Genomic DNA, 16,712 nt, shown 5'->3' on the forward strand with positions numbered 1-16,712 from the left:
GAACTCTTTATTCCTTTTAATAAACTCCATCTGACAAAACTAAACATTAAAGATGTCCCTTCTAACTTTCATGACCCTACCCGACAATCTTTACCTCGTTTCTGCATTAAAGATTCATTTCATTCTATCCATTTTTAAAGGGGTGCTTGGGTGCTCAGACACAGCCAAGGAATTGTAGGTCCTCATGTTACTCTCAGTGAGTCGAAACCACAATTTTAAGGCATCATCACAGCACCAAAAGTTCAGTAACCCCTGAGCACACTCAAAATGTAATACTAAATCTCCGCAGCTAAATACTGTAGGTATATCCAATGCTGGGTACAGGCTGCAAATAAAAACTACTGTAATTATTGAATAGATTTTAAATTCAAATTCCACTCATTTCATTTTCTCTATTATGCATTCTTCCAATGCATGCGAAATGGACATGCTGAACCTCTAACTTTTGCCTATTAATTCTATTATTTCATATGCTTGAAAATAACAAATCTTCCTCTTAAAACAGCATTCTATGGCTCAGACTTCTGCCTTTCTGCATACTTACTCTAGATGACTGTTACGCTTACAATTAATTTGATTCACTCACTCTGTAGACTTCTTTGGTCTCCAAAACCCATAGTTTGATTGTTCGACCAGCTGAAAGCAACATCTTTCCATCTGGGCTGATACACAGGGAACTGACGCTGCTATTATCACCTTTCCATTTGCTGTATTGTGAAGAGAAACAAAAACAGGTCAATGAGTGGGGAGAAAACTTTACTCAGAACACAAAGATACCAAAAACCAACATGGCATTAAAAACACCACTCAAGGGTCTATGCCAAACCGCATTCCCTAAAATCCTGTTTCAGAGACTCCTCCTCTGTCCTACTGGGGAGGTACCAGGAAATGGGTAAGAGTTCTAAGAATACAGAATGGGTGGTTGTGCATCCTGTGATCCGTGAGGTGGATTTTGTTCATGTCATGTTAGAGGGACCTCTGCAACCCATCCTATCCCCTTCCATGGTTCCTGCATTCTCTGGAAAGTTGAAGATTTAATTTACTTAGCAACATAAATGATCTCTCAACCTACAGTACAAAAAGATTATTTCTATCCCAAATCCACATAGATATGCCCCCATCTGACGGGGCAAAATAACTCAGGTATAGATGATCCCTTTCTGACACCACGAGTATGATTAGCAGCAAGAGTCTCAGCAGATTATTGTAAACTTTAATGCTTTTATAAGCAACAAGGAGCTTGATTAGTCACTTATAAAATCAAGAAACGACAGTTGCAACCTTCTTACCAAAAAAGGTTAATTCTAAAGTGAAAGAAAATGCAATGTTCTGGCTAGTCACATGGAAGTATGTCAAATTACTCATTTGGAAAAACTAAATCAGATTCCTGTCTTACACTACACACACACACAACTTAATAAATTAAACCCAAACTAACTGGTTAAAAAATAAGTATTAAAAAAAGAAAAGAGAATGTTTTAATAATCCTGGAGTTAGAAAAAGCCTTCCAAAGCAATTACGAATGAGGAATCACAAAGGAAAAAATAACCAAATTTAACTAAATGAAACTTTCTGTACCACAATATAAGTGATAACATTAAAAGCAGAAAGCTAGAACAATATCAAAAACATACATATGCACGCATCCATCTGGGCTGTCATAGCTGCCTTTTTTTTTAATAATAGCTCTCACATGCTGATTAAGAAATATCTTAGGCTCTCTTGAGAAGAGAGAAAAATCTGACCTTCGTTGTATTCCCAAGCGGTGTTGTGATTCTCTCCTATTCTATCTGCAGACCAGCTTGGAGCCTGAGGTTTTCCTGGGTGGATTTCAAACCCTCTTTGATGGTGGTGCAGTTATGTTGAGACAATTGGAGAAAGTAACTACCCCACTCTTTTCTACTCTCTAGGATTTTATTTTAGCCTCTGGCCTTTCACTAACTGGCTGGATGACCTGGGCTCCTATGTAAATTGAGTCAGGAAGGAAGGATCTCCAAGGTTCCTTCTGGCTCTATATGGTCTCTGCCTGGCCTTTTCTTTTTTTTCTTTTTCCTTTTCTTCCTTTTTTTCCACAGGGCCACACCCACAGCATATGGAAGTTTCCAGGCTAGGGGTCGAATCAGAGCTGCAGCTGAGGCCTAATCCAATCACAGCAACACTGGATCTGAGTCAATCTGTGACCTACTCCACAGCTTGCAGCAACGCTGGATCCTTAACCCACTGAGCAAGGCAAGGGATCAAACACACTCCCTCAGAGAGACATCAGGTCCTTAACCTGCTGAGCCACAATGGGAACTTCTGGCTTTTTTTTCTGTCATAGTATTTACATCTGGCTGAAAATGCAAATTTATCCGGTGACTTTTTCTTTTCCTGTATTATCCTCACTTAACTTTTTCCAAGACATGCACTGAGTTCAAACAATTGTCTCATTTGCTTGGTATTTATAAAACAATTGCTGCCAAAATTTCTCTAGCATTATAGTGACCTTTAGTCATGGTGTATCTAAGAAATAATTTAACGATCTGGTGTTGCCGTGAGCTGTGGTGTACGTTGCAGATGCGGTTCAGATCCCATGTTGCTGTGGCTCTGGCGTAGGCCGGCGGCTACAGCTCCGATTAGACCCCTAGCCTGGGAACCTCCATATGCTGCGGGAGCGGCCCAAGAAATGGCAAAAAGACAAAAAGACAAAAAAAAAAAAAAAAAAGAAAGAAAGCAATAATTTAAATCTCTAAGTAAAAATAGAAGACATTTTTCTAAAAGGTTTTCTCCTTTATATCATCCAAAACTAGGGAATAACCATTGTTACTTTATGGTATATGCTAATATTTTCTATATTGTATGCACAGCTGTGTGCTTCTGAAAAGCTCTCGGTTTGTATATTCTGACCAATAGATATGTTTTATGCCCAAGTTTAGAAAAAATATATATAGGCAAAGAATTAATATTTAGAATACATAAATAGCTCTTTACATTCAAGAAATAACTCCTTAGAGTTCCCATCGTGGCGCAGTGGTTAATGAATCCGACTAGGAACCATGAGGTTGCGGGTTCAGTTCCTGCCCTTGCTCAGTGGGTTAAGGATCCAGCGTTGCCGTGAGCTGTGGTGTAGGTTGCAGACTCGGCTTGGATCCTGCGTTGCCGTGGCTCTGGCGTAGGCCGGTGACTACAGCTCCGATTCGACCCCTAGCCTGGGAACTTCCATATGCTGCGGGAGTGGCCCAAGACATAGCAAAAAGACCAAAAAAAAAGAAATAACTCCTTGAGTTTAAAAAAAAACTCAAAATAAAAACAGAGGATATGGAGTTCCTGTCTTGGCACAGCAGAAACAAATCCAACTAGGAACTGTGATGTTGCGGGTTCAATCCCTGGCCTGGTTCAGTGGGTTAAGGATCCAGCATTGCTGTGAGCCGTGGTGTAGGTCGAAGACGAGGCTCGGATCCCGCGTTGCTGGGGCTCTGGCGTAGGCTGTTGGCTACAGCTCTGATTTGACCCCTAGCCTGGGAACCTCCATATGCCGCAGGTGCGGCCCTAAACAAAACAAAACAAAACAAAAGGATAAAAACAAGCAGCTCGTAGAAAAAATACAAAGTCAAAAAAAGAAAATATTCAATCTCACCAATATATCAAGGAAATGCATCAATAATGTATGAGAACTTTCCTTTATCCTCACTGGTTCTTCATTTCTCATCAATTTCCACAGCTTCAACACTCACCTACATCCCTTGTTCCAACATCTATTCACTGAATTGATACACTTTTTAAAAAAGATATGACTGCCACCCGACAAGCTTCCAAAATATACTCTACCATACAGCTCTAAAAACACCAGCAGAGTGCTACCACCACCGCATCCCCGCTCCCTCCCCGTTAAGAACTTTGCAACCTGGAGTTCCCGTCGTGGCGGAGTGGTTAACAAATCCGACTAGGAACCATGAGGTTGAGGGTTCGGTCCCTGGCCTTGCTCAGTGGGTTAACGATCCGGCGTTGCCGTGAGCTGTGATGTAGGTTGCAGACGTGGCTCGGATCTCGCGTTGCTGTGGCTCTGGCGTAGGCCGGTGGCTACAGCTCCGATTCAACCCCTAGCCCGGGAACCTCCATATGCTGCGGGAGCGGCCCAAGAAATAGCAGCAGCAACAACAACAACAACAACAACAAAAGAACTTTGCAACCTAATGTGTAAAGCTGCTCCATCAGCAGCACCTGGGAACCTGTCAGAATTACAAATTCCCAAGCCCCAACCTGGACCTACCAACCTAGATGCGTAAACACAAGTAAGCTAGAGAAATTACCTACCGGGAATTACCTATGAATACTGCCTCTGAAGACCTCCAAATCACTCTACAAAGGAAGCCCAACAACTGAGCCACAGATCCACACAGGCCTTCCAATCAGCTTTTTAATGTTTCATTTTCAAAAAAACAACAAGCAGCCAAAGGTTCTCTAGTCATTTGAAGAATGACATCACCATCAAAGAGGCCAAAATCAAGCAAAAAAAATCAAAATACATCCTCAAGATAGATAGAAAGTAAAAAACTTTAAACCCTGTATCTTCAGAATTAGAAAATATTATATTCAGGAAAAAAAATATGACACAACAAAAACAAGTATTCAAAAAATAAAAAGTAGCTCCCAGAAATTAAAAATTTGGTTAGAGAAACTTAAAAATTCAATACAAGATTTAGAAGGTGAAACTGAAGCAATTACCTAGGTAACAGAAGGAAAAGACAAGAGGGGAAATGAGAATAAACTAAGAAATTTAAAGGATTAGTCCAGGATATGCAACATCTAGATTACAGTATGTAGTACAAGAGGAAGAGAAAACAGAGGGAATGAAATGATCAAATACAGAATACCAGAATGAAGAACGTGACCCCTCAGGCTCACTGGTCCCTCAGGTGCCAACATCATTCACTGACTAAAGAAAAAAAAAGCACAGGATATTTTAGAATATAAGAATAATTAATAATCAAAGCTAAAAAAAATGAGGGGAGGGAGTGAGATGGACTGGGAGTTTGGGGTCAGTAGATGCAAACTGCTGCATTTGGAGTGGATAAGAGATGAGATCCTGCTGTAGAGCATAGGGGACTATATCTAGTCACTTTGACGGAACGTGATGGAGGATAATGTGAGAAAAAGACTGTGTGTGTGTGTATGACTGGGTCACTTTGTTGTACAGCAGAAAATTGACAGAACAATGTAAATCAACTATAGTAAGAGAAAAAATAAACCTAAAAACAAACCATATTTCAATATCCTGAGGGAAAATTACTTCCAACCCAAAGTCACCATCTTCACATTATCAGTCAACCATGAGGATAGAATAAAAACAATGGTAAACCAGGGAGTTCCCGTCGTGGCGCAGTGGTTAACGAATCCGACTAGGAACCATGAGGTTGCGGGTTTGGTCCCTGCCCTTGCTCAGTGGGTTAACGATCCGGCGTTGCCGTGAGCTGGGGTGTAGGTTGCAGACACGGCTCGGATCCCACGTTGCTGTGGCTCTGGCGTAGGCCGGTGGCTACAGCTCCGATTGGACCCCTAGCCTGGGAATCTCCATATGCCGCGGGAGAGGCCCAAGAAATAGCAACAACAACAACAACAAAAAGACAAAAGACAAAAAAAAAACAAACAAAAAAAAACAATGGTAAACCAGCAAAATCTCAATAAATTCACCATCCATGCATTCTTTCTCAGGAAGCAACCAATTGGTGTGTGTCACTAAAAAGAGGGAATAAACCAACAAAGAGAAAAATGGATCCAAGAAAAAGAGGCTCCATCTGGCAAGAGAATTTTCAAAATAATGATGAAAGGAAATCCCAAGATAATTGCTGGAAGAAGACAGAGAAATCCTCCAAGAAATAAGTGAAACTGGAAGGAAACCTCCAAAGATTAATATAACTAATTGATTAACTGAAGTTAATCTGAAAATAGCTGAGATTTACACCACTGCAGGAGAGAGACTAATCTAATGACAGGTAGATACTAAACTAAGCAAATGAACCATGAAGCAATCATAACCCCTCAAAAGCAAAATTTGTGCCAAAAGGATAATATAAACAGTACAAAGTCTCATCTGTAGCAGTATTTAAGTAGTCATATTGTGAACAATGAATACTGCTTAAAAAGTGTGGTATTACAATACTGGGAAAATGGGGACAGGAAAAGAAAAAGGCTAAGAGCTAAATCCTCATCTTCCAGATAATACCCCAAATGGAAAACAACATCAATTAACTAGAGCATAAAAATGCCAAGAATGAAACTGGAAACCATGCTGTATGAGACAAGGTTTGGATGAGAGCTTAGCCCTGATCCGATCTATTTAGTAACTGTCAAAGGGGTGGAGTCACCTCACGGTTTGTAACAGGGACAGGGCCTCGAACATTATTCGTCCCCCTGTCAGGGAACTGACTGGGTGAACTCTCAGCCAGACACCACTCTGAGTACAGTGGCGTGGGCCCCACCCAGACCCAGGGGATGAGAATCTCCACAGGCGGCTCTTTCGGGCCATCGGTGTGAAACTGAAACTACCGTCGGAAGTAATGAGGTAAATGGAATGCACTTACTAAGCAGATGAGGAGGCCCAACTCCTTTAAATTCTATGCCTCTATCACCATCCCCATTCAGTCGGCCAGGTCCTGCCTTTCATGTGTTAATTCAATTTGCTTAAAAACTCTAAAACCATGTCCCTCTTCTGAATGTCTATTAACTACACCACCAGTCACCTAATAAGTTCAGAAAGTTGAAAACTTAGTTACATTTTATTTAACTCCTTTCTTCACTCAATAACCCCCCCATCCTACCCAAGACTCTTGGTTGATATCTTTTCCATTCTTCCTTCCCGCTCTTAGCATCCTATACCCAGACTGTTACAACCAGCATCTAGGATCTGGCTTCTCTACCTCTGAACTAGATCCCCCCATATATTCTACACGATGCTAGCAGATTTCCTTCCTAAAGCATTATTTGGTTACTCTGTTCCCAGGACACTGACCTTCAGTGTCTCCTGCTTACCACACAGAATCTAAAACTCAAAACAAAAGGCATTTTAGTATATATAGCAGAAAAACACTGTGCCAGAATTCAAGACAGCAGGATTAGAACTCCCCTGCCACCTACTAGCTGTTAAGACCCATGGGGATCGATATCCTGCTCAGGGTCCTCATCTATATGCGAAGTTCAACGGCATTCAACTGTCCACATTAATTGAACTTCTATTATCCAGCCAAACACGGGATTAGGTGCTTGAACTGGAAGTTGTCTGAGATTTTTGACTACAACGCTTAAAGTCAGACTTTTAAAATACTTTGGAGTTCACATCCAACATCCTAACTGTTATTCCCCAGTATGACCTTCCTCTTACTTGGTACCATGTAAATCTCTCATTCCCCTTCTTCTAGCCTTTGCTCTGGCCACATTCCCAACCCACCTTCCTTCCCCACCCTCAAAGGATTCTCCCATCCTCTTCTATTCAAATCCTACCTCTCCTAGAAGACCCACCTGAAATCCTTTCCACCAGGCCTTCCCAATCGCCCTACCCATCTGACCAGTAACTACATGCTACCTATGGCATCTCTTGTGCAGTTATTTTACTCATACTATTTTTTAACTTTTTTATATTAAAATCTTCCACATTCGATTTTAAGTTCCTTGAGAACAGTCTATAATCTCACTGGTGTCTACATTCCCCACTGCGTCCAATATCAAACTCTACTTGTATCAAGAATATGGTCTTGATCTCTCAAACTCAACTGCACTTCCAAACGGAACTAAAACCATCCATGTTACTCACCACTTTACTTTGCATGTCTGTGTGTTCCACTCCACAATATGTTTATCATCTGAACAACTATACAAACATCCATTGTCCTGATGCCACTGTATGCAATTGACTTTGTTGTCATGTCCACCATTCTGCAGATTAAAAAAAAGAAAAAAACTTAAAGAAAAAAATTAAGCTCATCTGTTACAATATAACATGCACCCTGGAATCATTACTAACTTAAAAAGCCTATCCATTAACCTAACCTAAAATGTATCTATCCATTTCCAACATTGAAAATGAGATAAATCTGGAGCTCCCATTGTGGCTCCGTAGGTTAAGGACCTGACATTATCTCTGTAAGGAGGCAGGTTCAATCCCTGGCCTCACTCAGTGGGTTAAGGATACAGCAGTGCCTGCTGTGCATAGGTCACAATAGCAGCTTGAATCTGGTCTCTGACCCAGGAGCTCCATGGGCCATGGGGTGGCCAAAAAAAGGAAAGAAGAGGGGGGGCGGGGTACGGCATTGCCACAAGCTGCAGTTTAGGCTGCAGATGTGGCTCAGGTCCAGTGTTGCCGTGACTGTGGCACAGGCTGCAGCTGCAGTTCCAATTCAACCCCAGCCCAGGAACTTCCATATGCTATAGGTGCAGCCATAAAAAAGAAAAAAGAAAAAAAAAAAACAGAGATAAATCTGCTATACTTCATTAAACGTTAACTTTCCTTTCTCTGATGGAAGAACATATTTCTACGTCATAAAGTCAAAGGATACTAGTCCTAAATGCCACTGGATTTTGACGGGAATGCCAGCACTAAACATGTCATGCAAAAAGTTTGAGACACCCAAGTGAACTAGTAAAGTTAAATCTTAAAGGGTTTAAAGTCAACATTTAAGGTAAAAATCATGTCTAATCAAAATTATCCTTGAAAATCCCTTTGTAAAAACAAACCAAACTGTCTGATATTTAAAAAAAAAAAAAAAATCACTGTTTCTTCAGTGGAACACTACATGTTTCCTTGTGCTACAGCTGCTATCAACTTTAAACATACTCAGCACAGCAAGACGCTCACTCAGAGGCACACTGGAATTGAGACATCAACCAGGGAAGGGCAAATTCAAGTCTTCACTCTCTTACACATTCCAGGACCAGTTCATTCAGCAGAATAAGGTGCTAAATCACCTATGCTGTGAGCCATTTGTTTTCACTCCATCTGAAGTCACATTAATGAACTATACAGAGATTGACCACTGTGTACATACCTAATCTAAGCATAAAAGTTAAAATTCAAAATCACTACTTCTACCATACAGAATGCTCCCACCTCCAAAATAAAATACGTTTCAATGCTGTTACTTCCCTTCCTATCAGCCATCTACTCCAAGTCCTACATTATAGCCACACTCACAAAGAACTGAATAAAGAATATGAAGAGATAAACTCCATACAAAGAATTCAGTAAAAAATTTTAATTTCAAAGTTAGTAATCCGGAGTTCTCATCGTGGCTCAGAGGTTAATGAATCTGGCTAGGAACCATGAGGTTTCAGGTTTGATCCCTGGCCTTGCTCAGTGGGTTAAGGATCCGGCAGTGCTATGAACTGTGTAGGTCACAGACACGGCTCAGATCCCACGCTGCTGTGGCTCTGGCTCATATGCTGAGTTGCTGTGGCTCTGGTGTAGGCCAACGGCTACAGCTCCAATTAGACCCCTAGCCTGGGAGCCTCCAATATGCCTCAGGAGCAGCCCTAGAAAAGGCAAAAAAAGACAAAAACAAAACAAAAAAAAACAAAGTTAGTAATCTCAGGGATACAAAGCAAAACAAAATAACATTTTCGATCTGTTCATCTAGCAATCTGTTTAGCATTATAACTGCATAAGACTATATAGTGAAAGCGGCATTATCATACATTCCTAGGGGCTAGCATACATTTGTTGAAAAGCAATCCAGCAACTCTCCACTCCTCCATTCATTTACTCACTCAACATTTACTCAATATCAATACTCACTCAATAAACATTTACTCGATATTAGGCCCTTTCAATACATTATCATGTCTAAATTTCAATGAAGCCATATAAGACAGGTTACAAAATACCGAACAGATAAGCTGAATTACTTATCCTCGGTCTAACTCAATATAACCAGAAGGACTTTTCATCTTTTTAATCATTTAACTTATTCTCGATATAACTAGAACGACTCAACCTCATGACACACTAGTTCCAAAGCCTGGTCCCTTTCTTCCTCACCACACCATCCCAACATTCCGTGCCATAATCCTTTTGGTTCCTTTTTAATAAACTCATTTCCTGTTAGGGATTTATATATAGTCCTGTGAGGTATCAAAACAAACTAAAAAAGAGTCCCATCAGCATCATGTCTGCAGCCATAGTCGCTGAGTAAAGCAGCTATCACACCACAGAGGACCACAGAAGACTGACCAAGTCAAAGAACGGGCCCTGGACTGCAGTGGGGTAAAAGCTCACGTGAGGAGCACACCCAACTTGGAGAAGGAAGAGGAATAAAAGGAGATTTCCTTTAGATATACCTCGGAATGTTTTAATAGCTATGTATTATTTTTATAATCTTTAACATAAAAGCTATGTACCCACACATCTAAAGTCAATTAATCTTTGACAAAGGAGGTAAGAATATACAATGGGAAAAAGACAGTCTCTTCAGCAAGTGGTGCTGGAGAAGTGGGACATCAACATGTAAATCTCATCATACACAAAAATAAACTCAAAATAGGTTAGAGACTACACATAAGACATGACACCATAAAATTCCTCACAGAGATCATAGGCAAGACATTCTCTGACACCACACAAATGTTTTCTTAGGTCTCCCAAGGCAACAGAAATAAAAACAAACAAATGAGACCTAATCAAACTTACAGGCTTTTGCACAAAGGAAACCATAAAAAATTTTTTTAATTAAAAAAAGACAACCTATGGAATGAGAAAATATTTGCAAATGATGCAACTAACTTCCAAAATATACAAACAACTCATACAACTCACCAATAAACAACCCAATTGAAAAGTGGGCAGAAGACCTAAGCAGACATTTTTCCAAAGAGGGAACTACAAATGACCAATAGTCACATGAAAAAATGCTCAACATTACTACTCGTTAGAGAAATGCAAATCAAAACTAGAATCAGGTACCACCTCACAGTGGCCAGAATGCCGATCGTTAAAAAGTCTACAAATAACAAGTGCTGCACAGGGTGAGGAGAAAAAGGAACCCCTCTACACTGCTGGTAGGAAGGTAAGTTGGAACCACCACTATGGAAAACAGTATGGAGGTTCTTCAGAAAACTAAAGGCAGAGTTACCATAGGATCCAGCAATTCCACTTTTGCTAACAGAACTATAATTCAAAAAGATACATGCACCCTTATGTTCACTGCAGCACTATACACAATAGCTAAACCATGGAAACAACCCAAATGTCCTCTGATAGATGAATGGATTAAGAGGATGTGGTACATATTCACGATAGAATACTACTCAACCATAAGAAAGAACAGCAACATGGATGCAACTAGAGATTACCATGCTAAGTGAAGTCACAAAGAGCAAGACAAATTACCGTATATTACTTATATGTGGAATCTAAATATGCCACAAATGAACTATCTAGGAACAGATACAGACTCACAAACAAGAACAGGCTTGTGGCTGCCAAAGGGAAGGGGGCTGGGGGGGAGAAGTGAGTGGGAGGTTGGGGTTAGCAGATGTCAACTATTATATATGGAGGCGATAAAGAACAAGGTCCTACTGTATAACACAGGGAACTATATTCAATGTCCTATGATAAACCATAATGAAGAAAACATGAGTATGTATGTATAATCCAATCACTTTGCTCTATGGCAGAAACACAATGTTGTAAATCAACTATACTTCAATTTAAAAAAATTTTTAAATAAAAACAATTTTTAAATAAAGATTTAAAAGTCATATTAAAAATGTCACCTACAAAATTAGCTGGGATTTTTGGTTAGTGCTATTGCTGTTTTAATAGGAATAATCAATGATGGCAAAAAAAAGCCTACTGAAATACAGGCCCTATCCTTCCATTGTTGATACAAGCACAAATTAGGAAAATATCCAGAAAACTTTTATACTATGTATAAAAAGGCTTAACATTCACACCTTTACCTCATTAACTACAGGTTAGTAATTCTGGGAACTCATGTAAGGAAAAAAAAAAATCTTCCATAAAATTTAAAAAAAAATCAGAAACTACCTAAATAGTTCAGTAGTAGCTGAATCATCAAGAGATTATCCAATTTAATGGGATTTTTAGGCAGTCACTGAAAATGTCTAACTAGTTCTTGACAAATATGAAAACTGCTCATGCAATAATTCAACGGAAAATATCAGGATACAAAATACATGGACAGAACCCAAATGTATCTTTTTAAACACATGCCTAAAGCAAAGAAATATATAATCTATCAGAGATCTCTGGGTGATAAGATTTAGATATAATTTTTTCATGTAGTTCCAAACTATCTATGGATAGATGTTACTTAAAACAGAAAACATTCTTTTATTCATGTACAGAGAGCATTCCTATACACAGACAACATACTGTATGTAATAGATATTGTCCGAAACAAATTATGCCAGTTAAGTTACTGTCTTGCAGCACCATGCCCTTACATCTCTGCCCTGTGACTCTGGGACTCTGCAACCTCATTTCTGCTTTGCAAGCTGGATGGTTAGTAGGCTTTACTAGTGATGGTGCCAGAGGGAGACAAGGCTTGTTTCTTCCTGTCTCCCAGTTTGCATCATCCCAATTTTCTTCACCCCTGAAGCAGCTGGCAATCCTGGCAGCAGCTGAACCCAATCTGCAGTTTGAGAATCAGTTTCATCACTTCCCTTCAGAGACACCAGGAGTCAGCTAGACCCCTTCCCGCAGAGATCTGCACCTTAAGCCCACGGGGCCACTCCTTCTCAGGAGGGCAGCACCTGCTCCTCAAAGGTCTGAGTTTCAACAACAATCCACTGAACCCCGCTCCTTGTTCCCTAGCCCTGGAGGCAGCACACTCCTTCCTGCAGGTGTTGTGATACTCAGATGTTCTTTCTACCCTTTCTTATTTAAAACCTAGTCAACAATTCTTCATATTCTTCATAGTCTGACCTATAAGAATGACTAGGTTACCTATCATAGGTATTATCAAAAAATGCTGTTCAAAATTCAAATGTGGAAGGGCCAGAAAAATGTCCCTATGCTGCAGATCCTATAGCATATCTTTTTTTTTTTTGCTATTTTAGGGCCGCTTCCCGCAGCAAATGGAGGTTCCCAGGCTAGGGGTCAAATAAGAGCTACAGCTGCTGGCCTACACCACAGCCACAGCAATGCAGGATCCAAGCCACTATCTGCAAACTGCACCACAGCTCCTGGCAACGCTGGATCCTTAACCCACTGAGCGAGGCCAGGGATAGAACCCACATCCTCATGGATCCTATTCAGGTTCGTTAACCACTGAGCCACAAAGGCAACTCCTGTTTTGTTTTTAAAAATCTCTTAAGACTCAGTTTCCATCATCTTTTATTTAAAATACACACACATGCATACATTCAAACATAACATATATACTTACTATCAATTTACTGTGTAATTCTCCCCTTACTGTACTGTATAATAAAACACTACCAACTGCTGTACCAAGCGCCAATAAGTCATCTTGGTTACTCGTTTCTACAGCTTCTGATTTTCTTTTTTTCCTCTGTGGACCTTCCTGGAAAAAAAGAAAAAACAACTTTTTATTATTACAAACACTGAAACACCATTCATGCATAAATACAAATGCCCACTAACCTACAATCTGCTAACAGGAGACATTTAAAAAAATAGAGGTGGGATGTGCTCTTTGATCACTCCTTTCTCACTACTTAGAAAATAAAATCACTCCAATGGGAAGAGCTCTCTGAAAGGGTTGCAAGTAGCACCACTTAGTACGCTCTTAGTAGTATTCTCTTAATAGGTCCAAACAGCCTCAATGCTGCTTCAACTTCTTTCCCAACAAATGCAAGTGTGGCCTCCACCCCAAAGCAAAGAGATTACAGGAGCCAATGTGTTCCCCTTTTCAGCCCCAAATCTTTCCTTGCATTCTGACTTCGTCCTCAGAAAAGAGACTCAAATGTTTTTATATTTATAAACATGCATTTACTTCAATTTGAATCAATTAACAGTTTTAACTAGTAGAGCAGCTGTAAAGGACACAGCTAGAGAAGCTGCTTCAGTGACTGATTATGGGTCAGTCTGAAAGTTTCACAGTCTTTGTGATTCTAATGACTTAAGAAGCACAAGTTTCAATCTAGTGTCAAACAGCTTAAGGATTCTTTGATTTACTTCAAAAAATGAACTTACAGCTCCTGTCTATCCATCAAAGACAACCAATGATCAAAACTTAAAAAAAAAAAAAAAAAAAAAAAGAGGGGGTCCTGTCGTGGCTCAGTGAAAACGAATCTGACTAGTATCTGTGAGGACGCAGATTCAATCCCTGGCCTCGCTCAGTGGGTTAAGGATCCAGCATTACCATGAGCTGTGATGTAGGTGTCAGACACAGGTCCGATCTGGTGTTGCTGTGGCTGTGGTATAGGCCAATGGCTACAGCTCCAATTCGACCCCTAGCCTGGGAACCTTCATATGCCACAGGTGCAGCCCTAAAAAGACAAGGAAAAAAAAAAAAAAAAACAACTTTAGAGTACTACATTAGTTTATAATACTGAATAATAATTTATAATTTCAGAATTTTTCTTCCATTTATTTCTAATTTTTTAAAATTAAAGCTTGCTAGCTTATGTTTTAGCATAACGCTCTGAGAAAACCATTCTTTTAGTGTGAGACTTATACCATAGAAAAGAGAGTATTTTCTCAATAGCACAAGATCTTTACTCTAAAATGCAAAAAAAATCAGCCCAGAATACATAAAAATCTGCCCAACCCAAAAGGCCACCAATGAAAACGAAGATGTTACCAGTACATAAAGAATATCAAGAAGTAGATTTATGAGGCATTTTCTTTTGACTCCTAGTTATCCTAGAGATGTTACATTTGAAGAATGTGATTCACCTGACACACTTGAATCAACAAAAAGTTAAAAAAAGATTTAACAAAAAATAACTTTAAATACAGAAAAAAACAATGCACATTTTGCAAGTCCTGAGAAATGTATCTACAGTAATAAACCCAAAAGAGAAGTTACAATTAAGAGCCAAAGTATAAAAAAGTTTGATAGTCTCATCAGTAACATTTAATTTGCCTGAAACATTGAAACTTAGTCAAGAGTGTCCCAGGTCCCTACCTTCAACTAAATGAATTTCTAAGGCTACCTGTGAATGATCCAGAAGTGGTTCACCCAAATGCAGCTTCTGAATAAGGTTATGAACACAAACACCTATTTCAGGTAAGGCCAATGGGGAAAGTACACCAACTTACTACCACTTCATCAGAAACCTCTTCTCTGGAGTTCTCCTGCGGCACAGCGGGTTAAGGATCCAGCATTGTCACTGCTGCTGCTGTCCAGCAGATTCAATCCCTGGCCCAGGAAACTGTGTATGCCTCATGCAGAAGCAAAAAAAAAAAAAAAAAAGAAAGAAAAAAGAAAACTCTTCTCTGAAAAATTCTAGAAAGTACTTTTATTCTTGGTTTTCCCCAAATCAAATTCAAATTATGTATATTGAGGTTTCCAATGTGTGAAACATAGGCTGGTCCAATATGTATGTTTTGGAGTTCTCGTTGTGGCTCTGGAAACAAATCCAACTAGGAACCATGAGGTTGCGGTTCCATCCCTGGCCTCACTCAGTGGGTTAAGGATCTGGCGTTGCCATGAGCTGTGGTGTAGGTTACAGCTTTGGCTCAAACCCGGCGGGGCTGTGGCTGTGGCTGTGGTGTAGGCTGGTGGCTACAGTTCAGATTAGACCCCTAGCCTGGGAACCTCCATATGCCGCGGGAGCAGCCCCAGAAAAGGCAAAAAGAAAAAAAAAAAAAATATGTTTTCCTACACATCTGAATTTGCATTGAAAAGCACAATGAAATTGTAGAAATTAAACACTAACATCTTCAAAGCCCCAATTTTTCTATTAGCAAAATCTCTACATTTTTGGGACAAACAAGTAAAAGCTAGTGGGAGGAGTACTATAGAATCACTGCTCAATTTTGAGGAGCATTGGTTTAAACCTAAATAATCATCCAATTAGGTAATCTCAAAGAACTAATGACTCATGTATGTTTTCCCCAAGTTGGATGATCTTTTTAAAAAAGCTTCCAATTTAGCAGGATGTACATGTCCAAACAAGTAACACATCAACCAGATAAGTTTATATAACCAATGTGCACTTTAGTGAAATCCATTATTTTAACTATTATCCCATTACTAAATATTTCTAAAATCAAGTTTTGTGCTGCTGATGATTATAGATTATGACAGACCTTTGTTGATACTTTCTACCTGAACCTGTTACTCTTGAGTTCAAAAATTTCAATGACTCCTCAGAGAGGAAATCACAACACAACTGTATGGCATAATTTGCCTCCAACCCACCTTTTCCAGCCATATTTTCAATTCCATCTTTATATTATACACCCTAATCACCAACACACTTTCCCATTTGCTTTTCCCTTTTTCTGGGGGGGACTTTTCCTACTCATCTCAATTTTCATTTAGTTGAAATCTATACATGCTTCAAGGCCCACCTCAAGTATGATCTCTCTACAGAAACCTCTTCTTTCTAAAGACAAAAATGCATACTCTGCTTTGCAATACACAGTACACCTGAATTGCATTTATTTCTTCTTTTATGTCTTAGTCATACTGCTTTGTTTTATGTCATGTACATGGGTAAATATATAAAGTAACGGAAAAGGTAGGCTAAAAATTTAGTTGATGTATCTGTTATCAGGAAATCTGAGTTCCTGAATATACCAGGAATAA

The 16,712-nt window shown here is 39.6% G+C and overlaps 1 protein-coding gene across 1 annotated transcript in view; it reads right to left on the reverse strand.

Annotated features, from left to right (window-relative positions):
• The window catches only part of WDR43 (WD repeat domain 43), a 47,560-nt gene that overhangs the window by 26,891 nt on the left and 3,957 nt on the right, over positions 1–16,712 (reverse strand). The window contains exons 2-4 of the mRNA XM_021087672.1: positions 13,377–13,514; positions 7,787–7,908; positions 587–707 (exon numbers count right to left, since the gene is read on the reverse strand). Coding sequence (XP_020943331.1) covers positions 587–707; positions 7,787–7,908; positions 13,377–13,514 — 381 coding nt within the window. The remainder of the gene's footprint in view (positions 1–586; positions 708–7,786; positions 7,909–13,376; positions 13,515–16,712) is intronic.

Source organism: Sus scrofa, chromosome 3, assembly GCF_000003025.6.
Source record: "Sus scrofa isolate TJ Tabasco breed Duroc chromosome 3, Sscrofa11.1, whole genome shotgun sequence".
NCBI classification, from domain to species: domain Eukaryota; kingdom Metazoa; phylum Chordata; class Mammalia; order Artiodactyla; family Suidae; genus Sus; species Sus scrofa.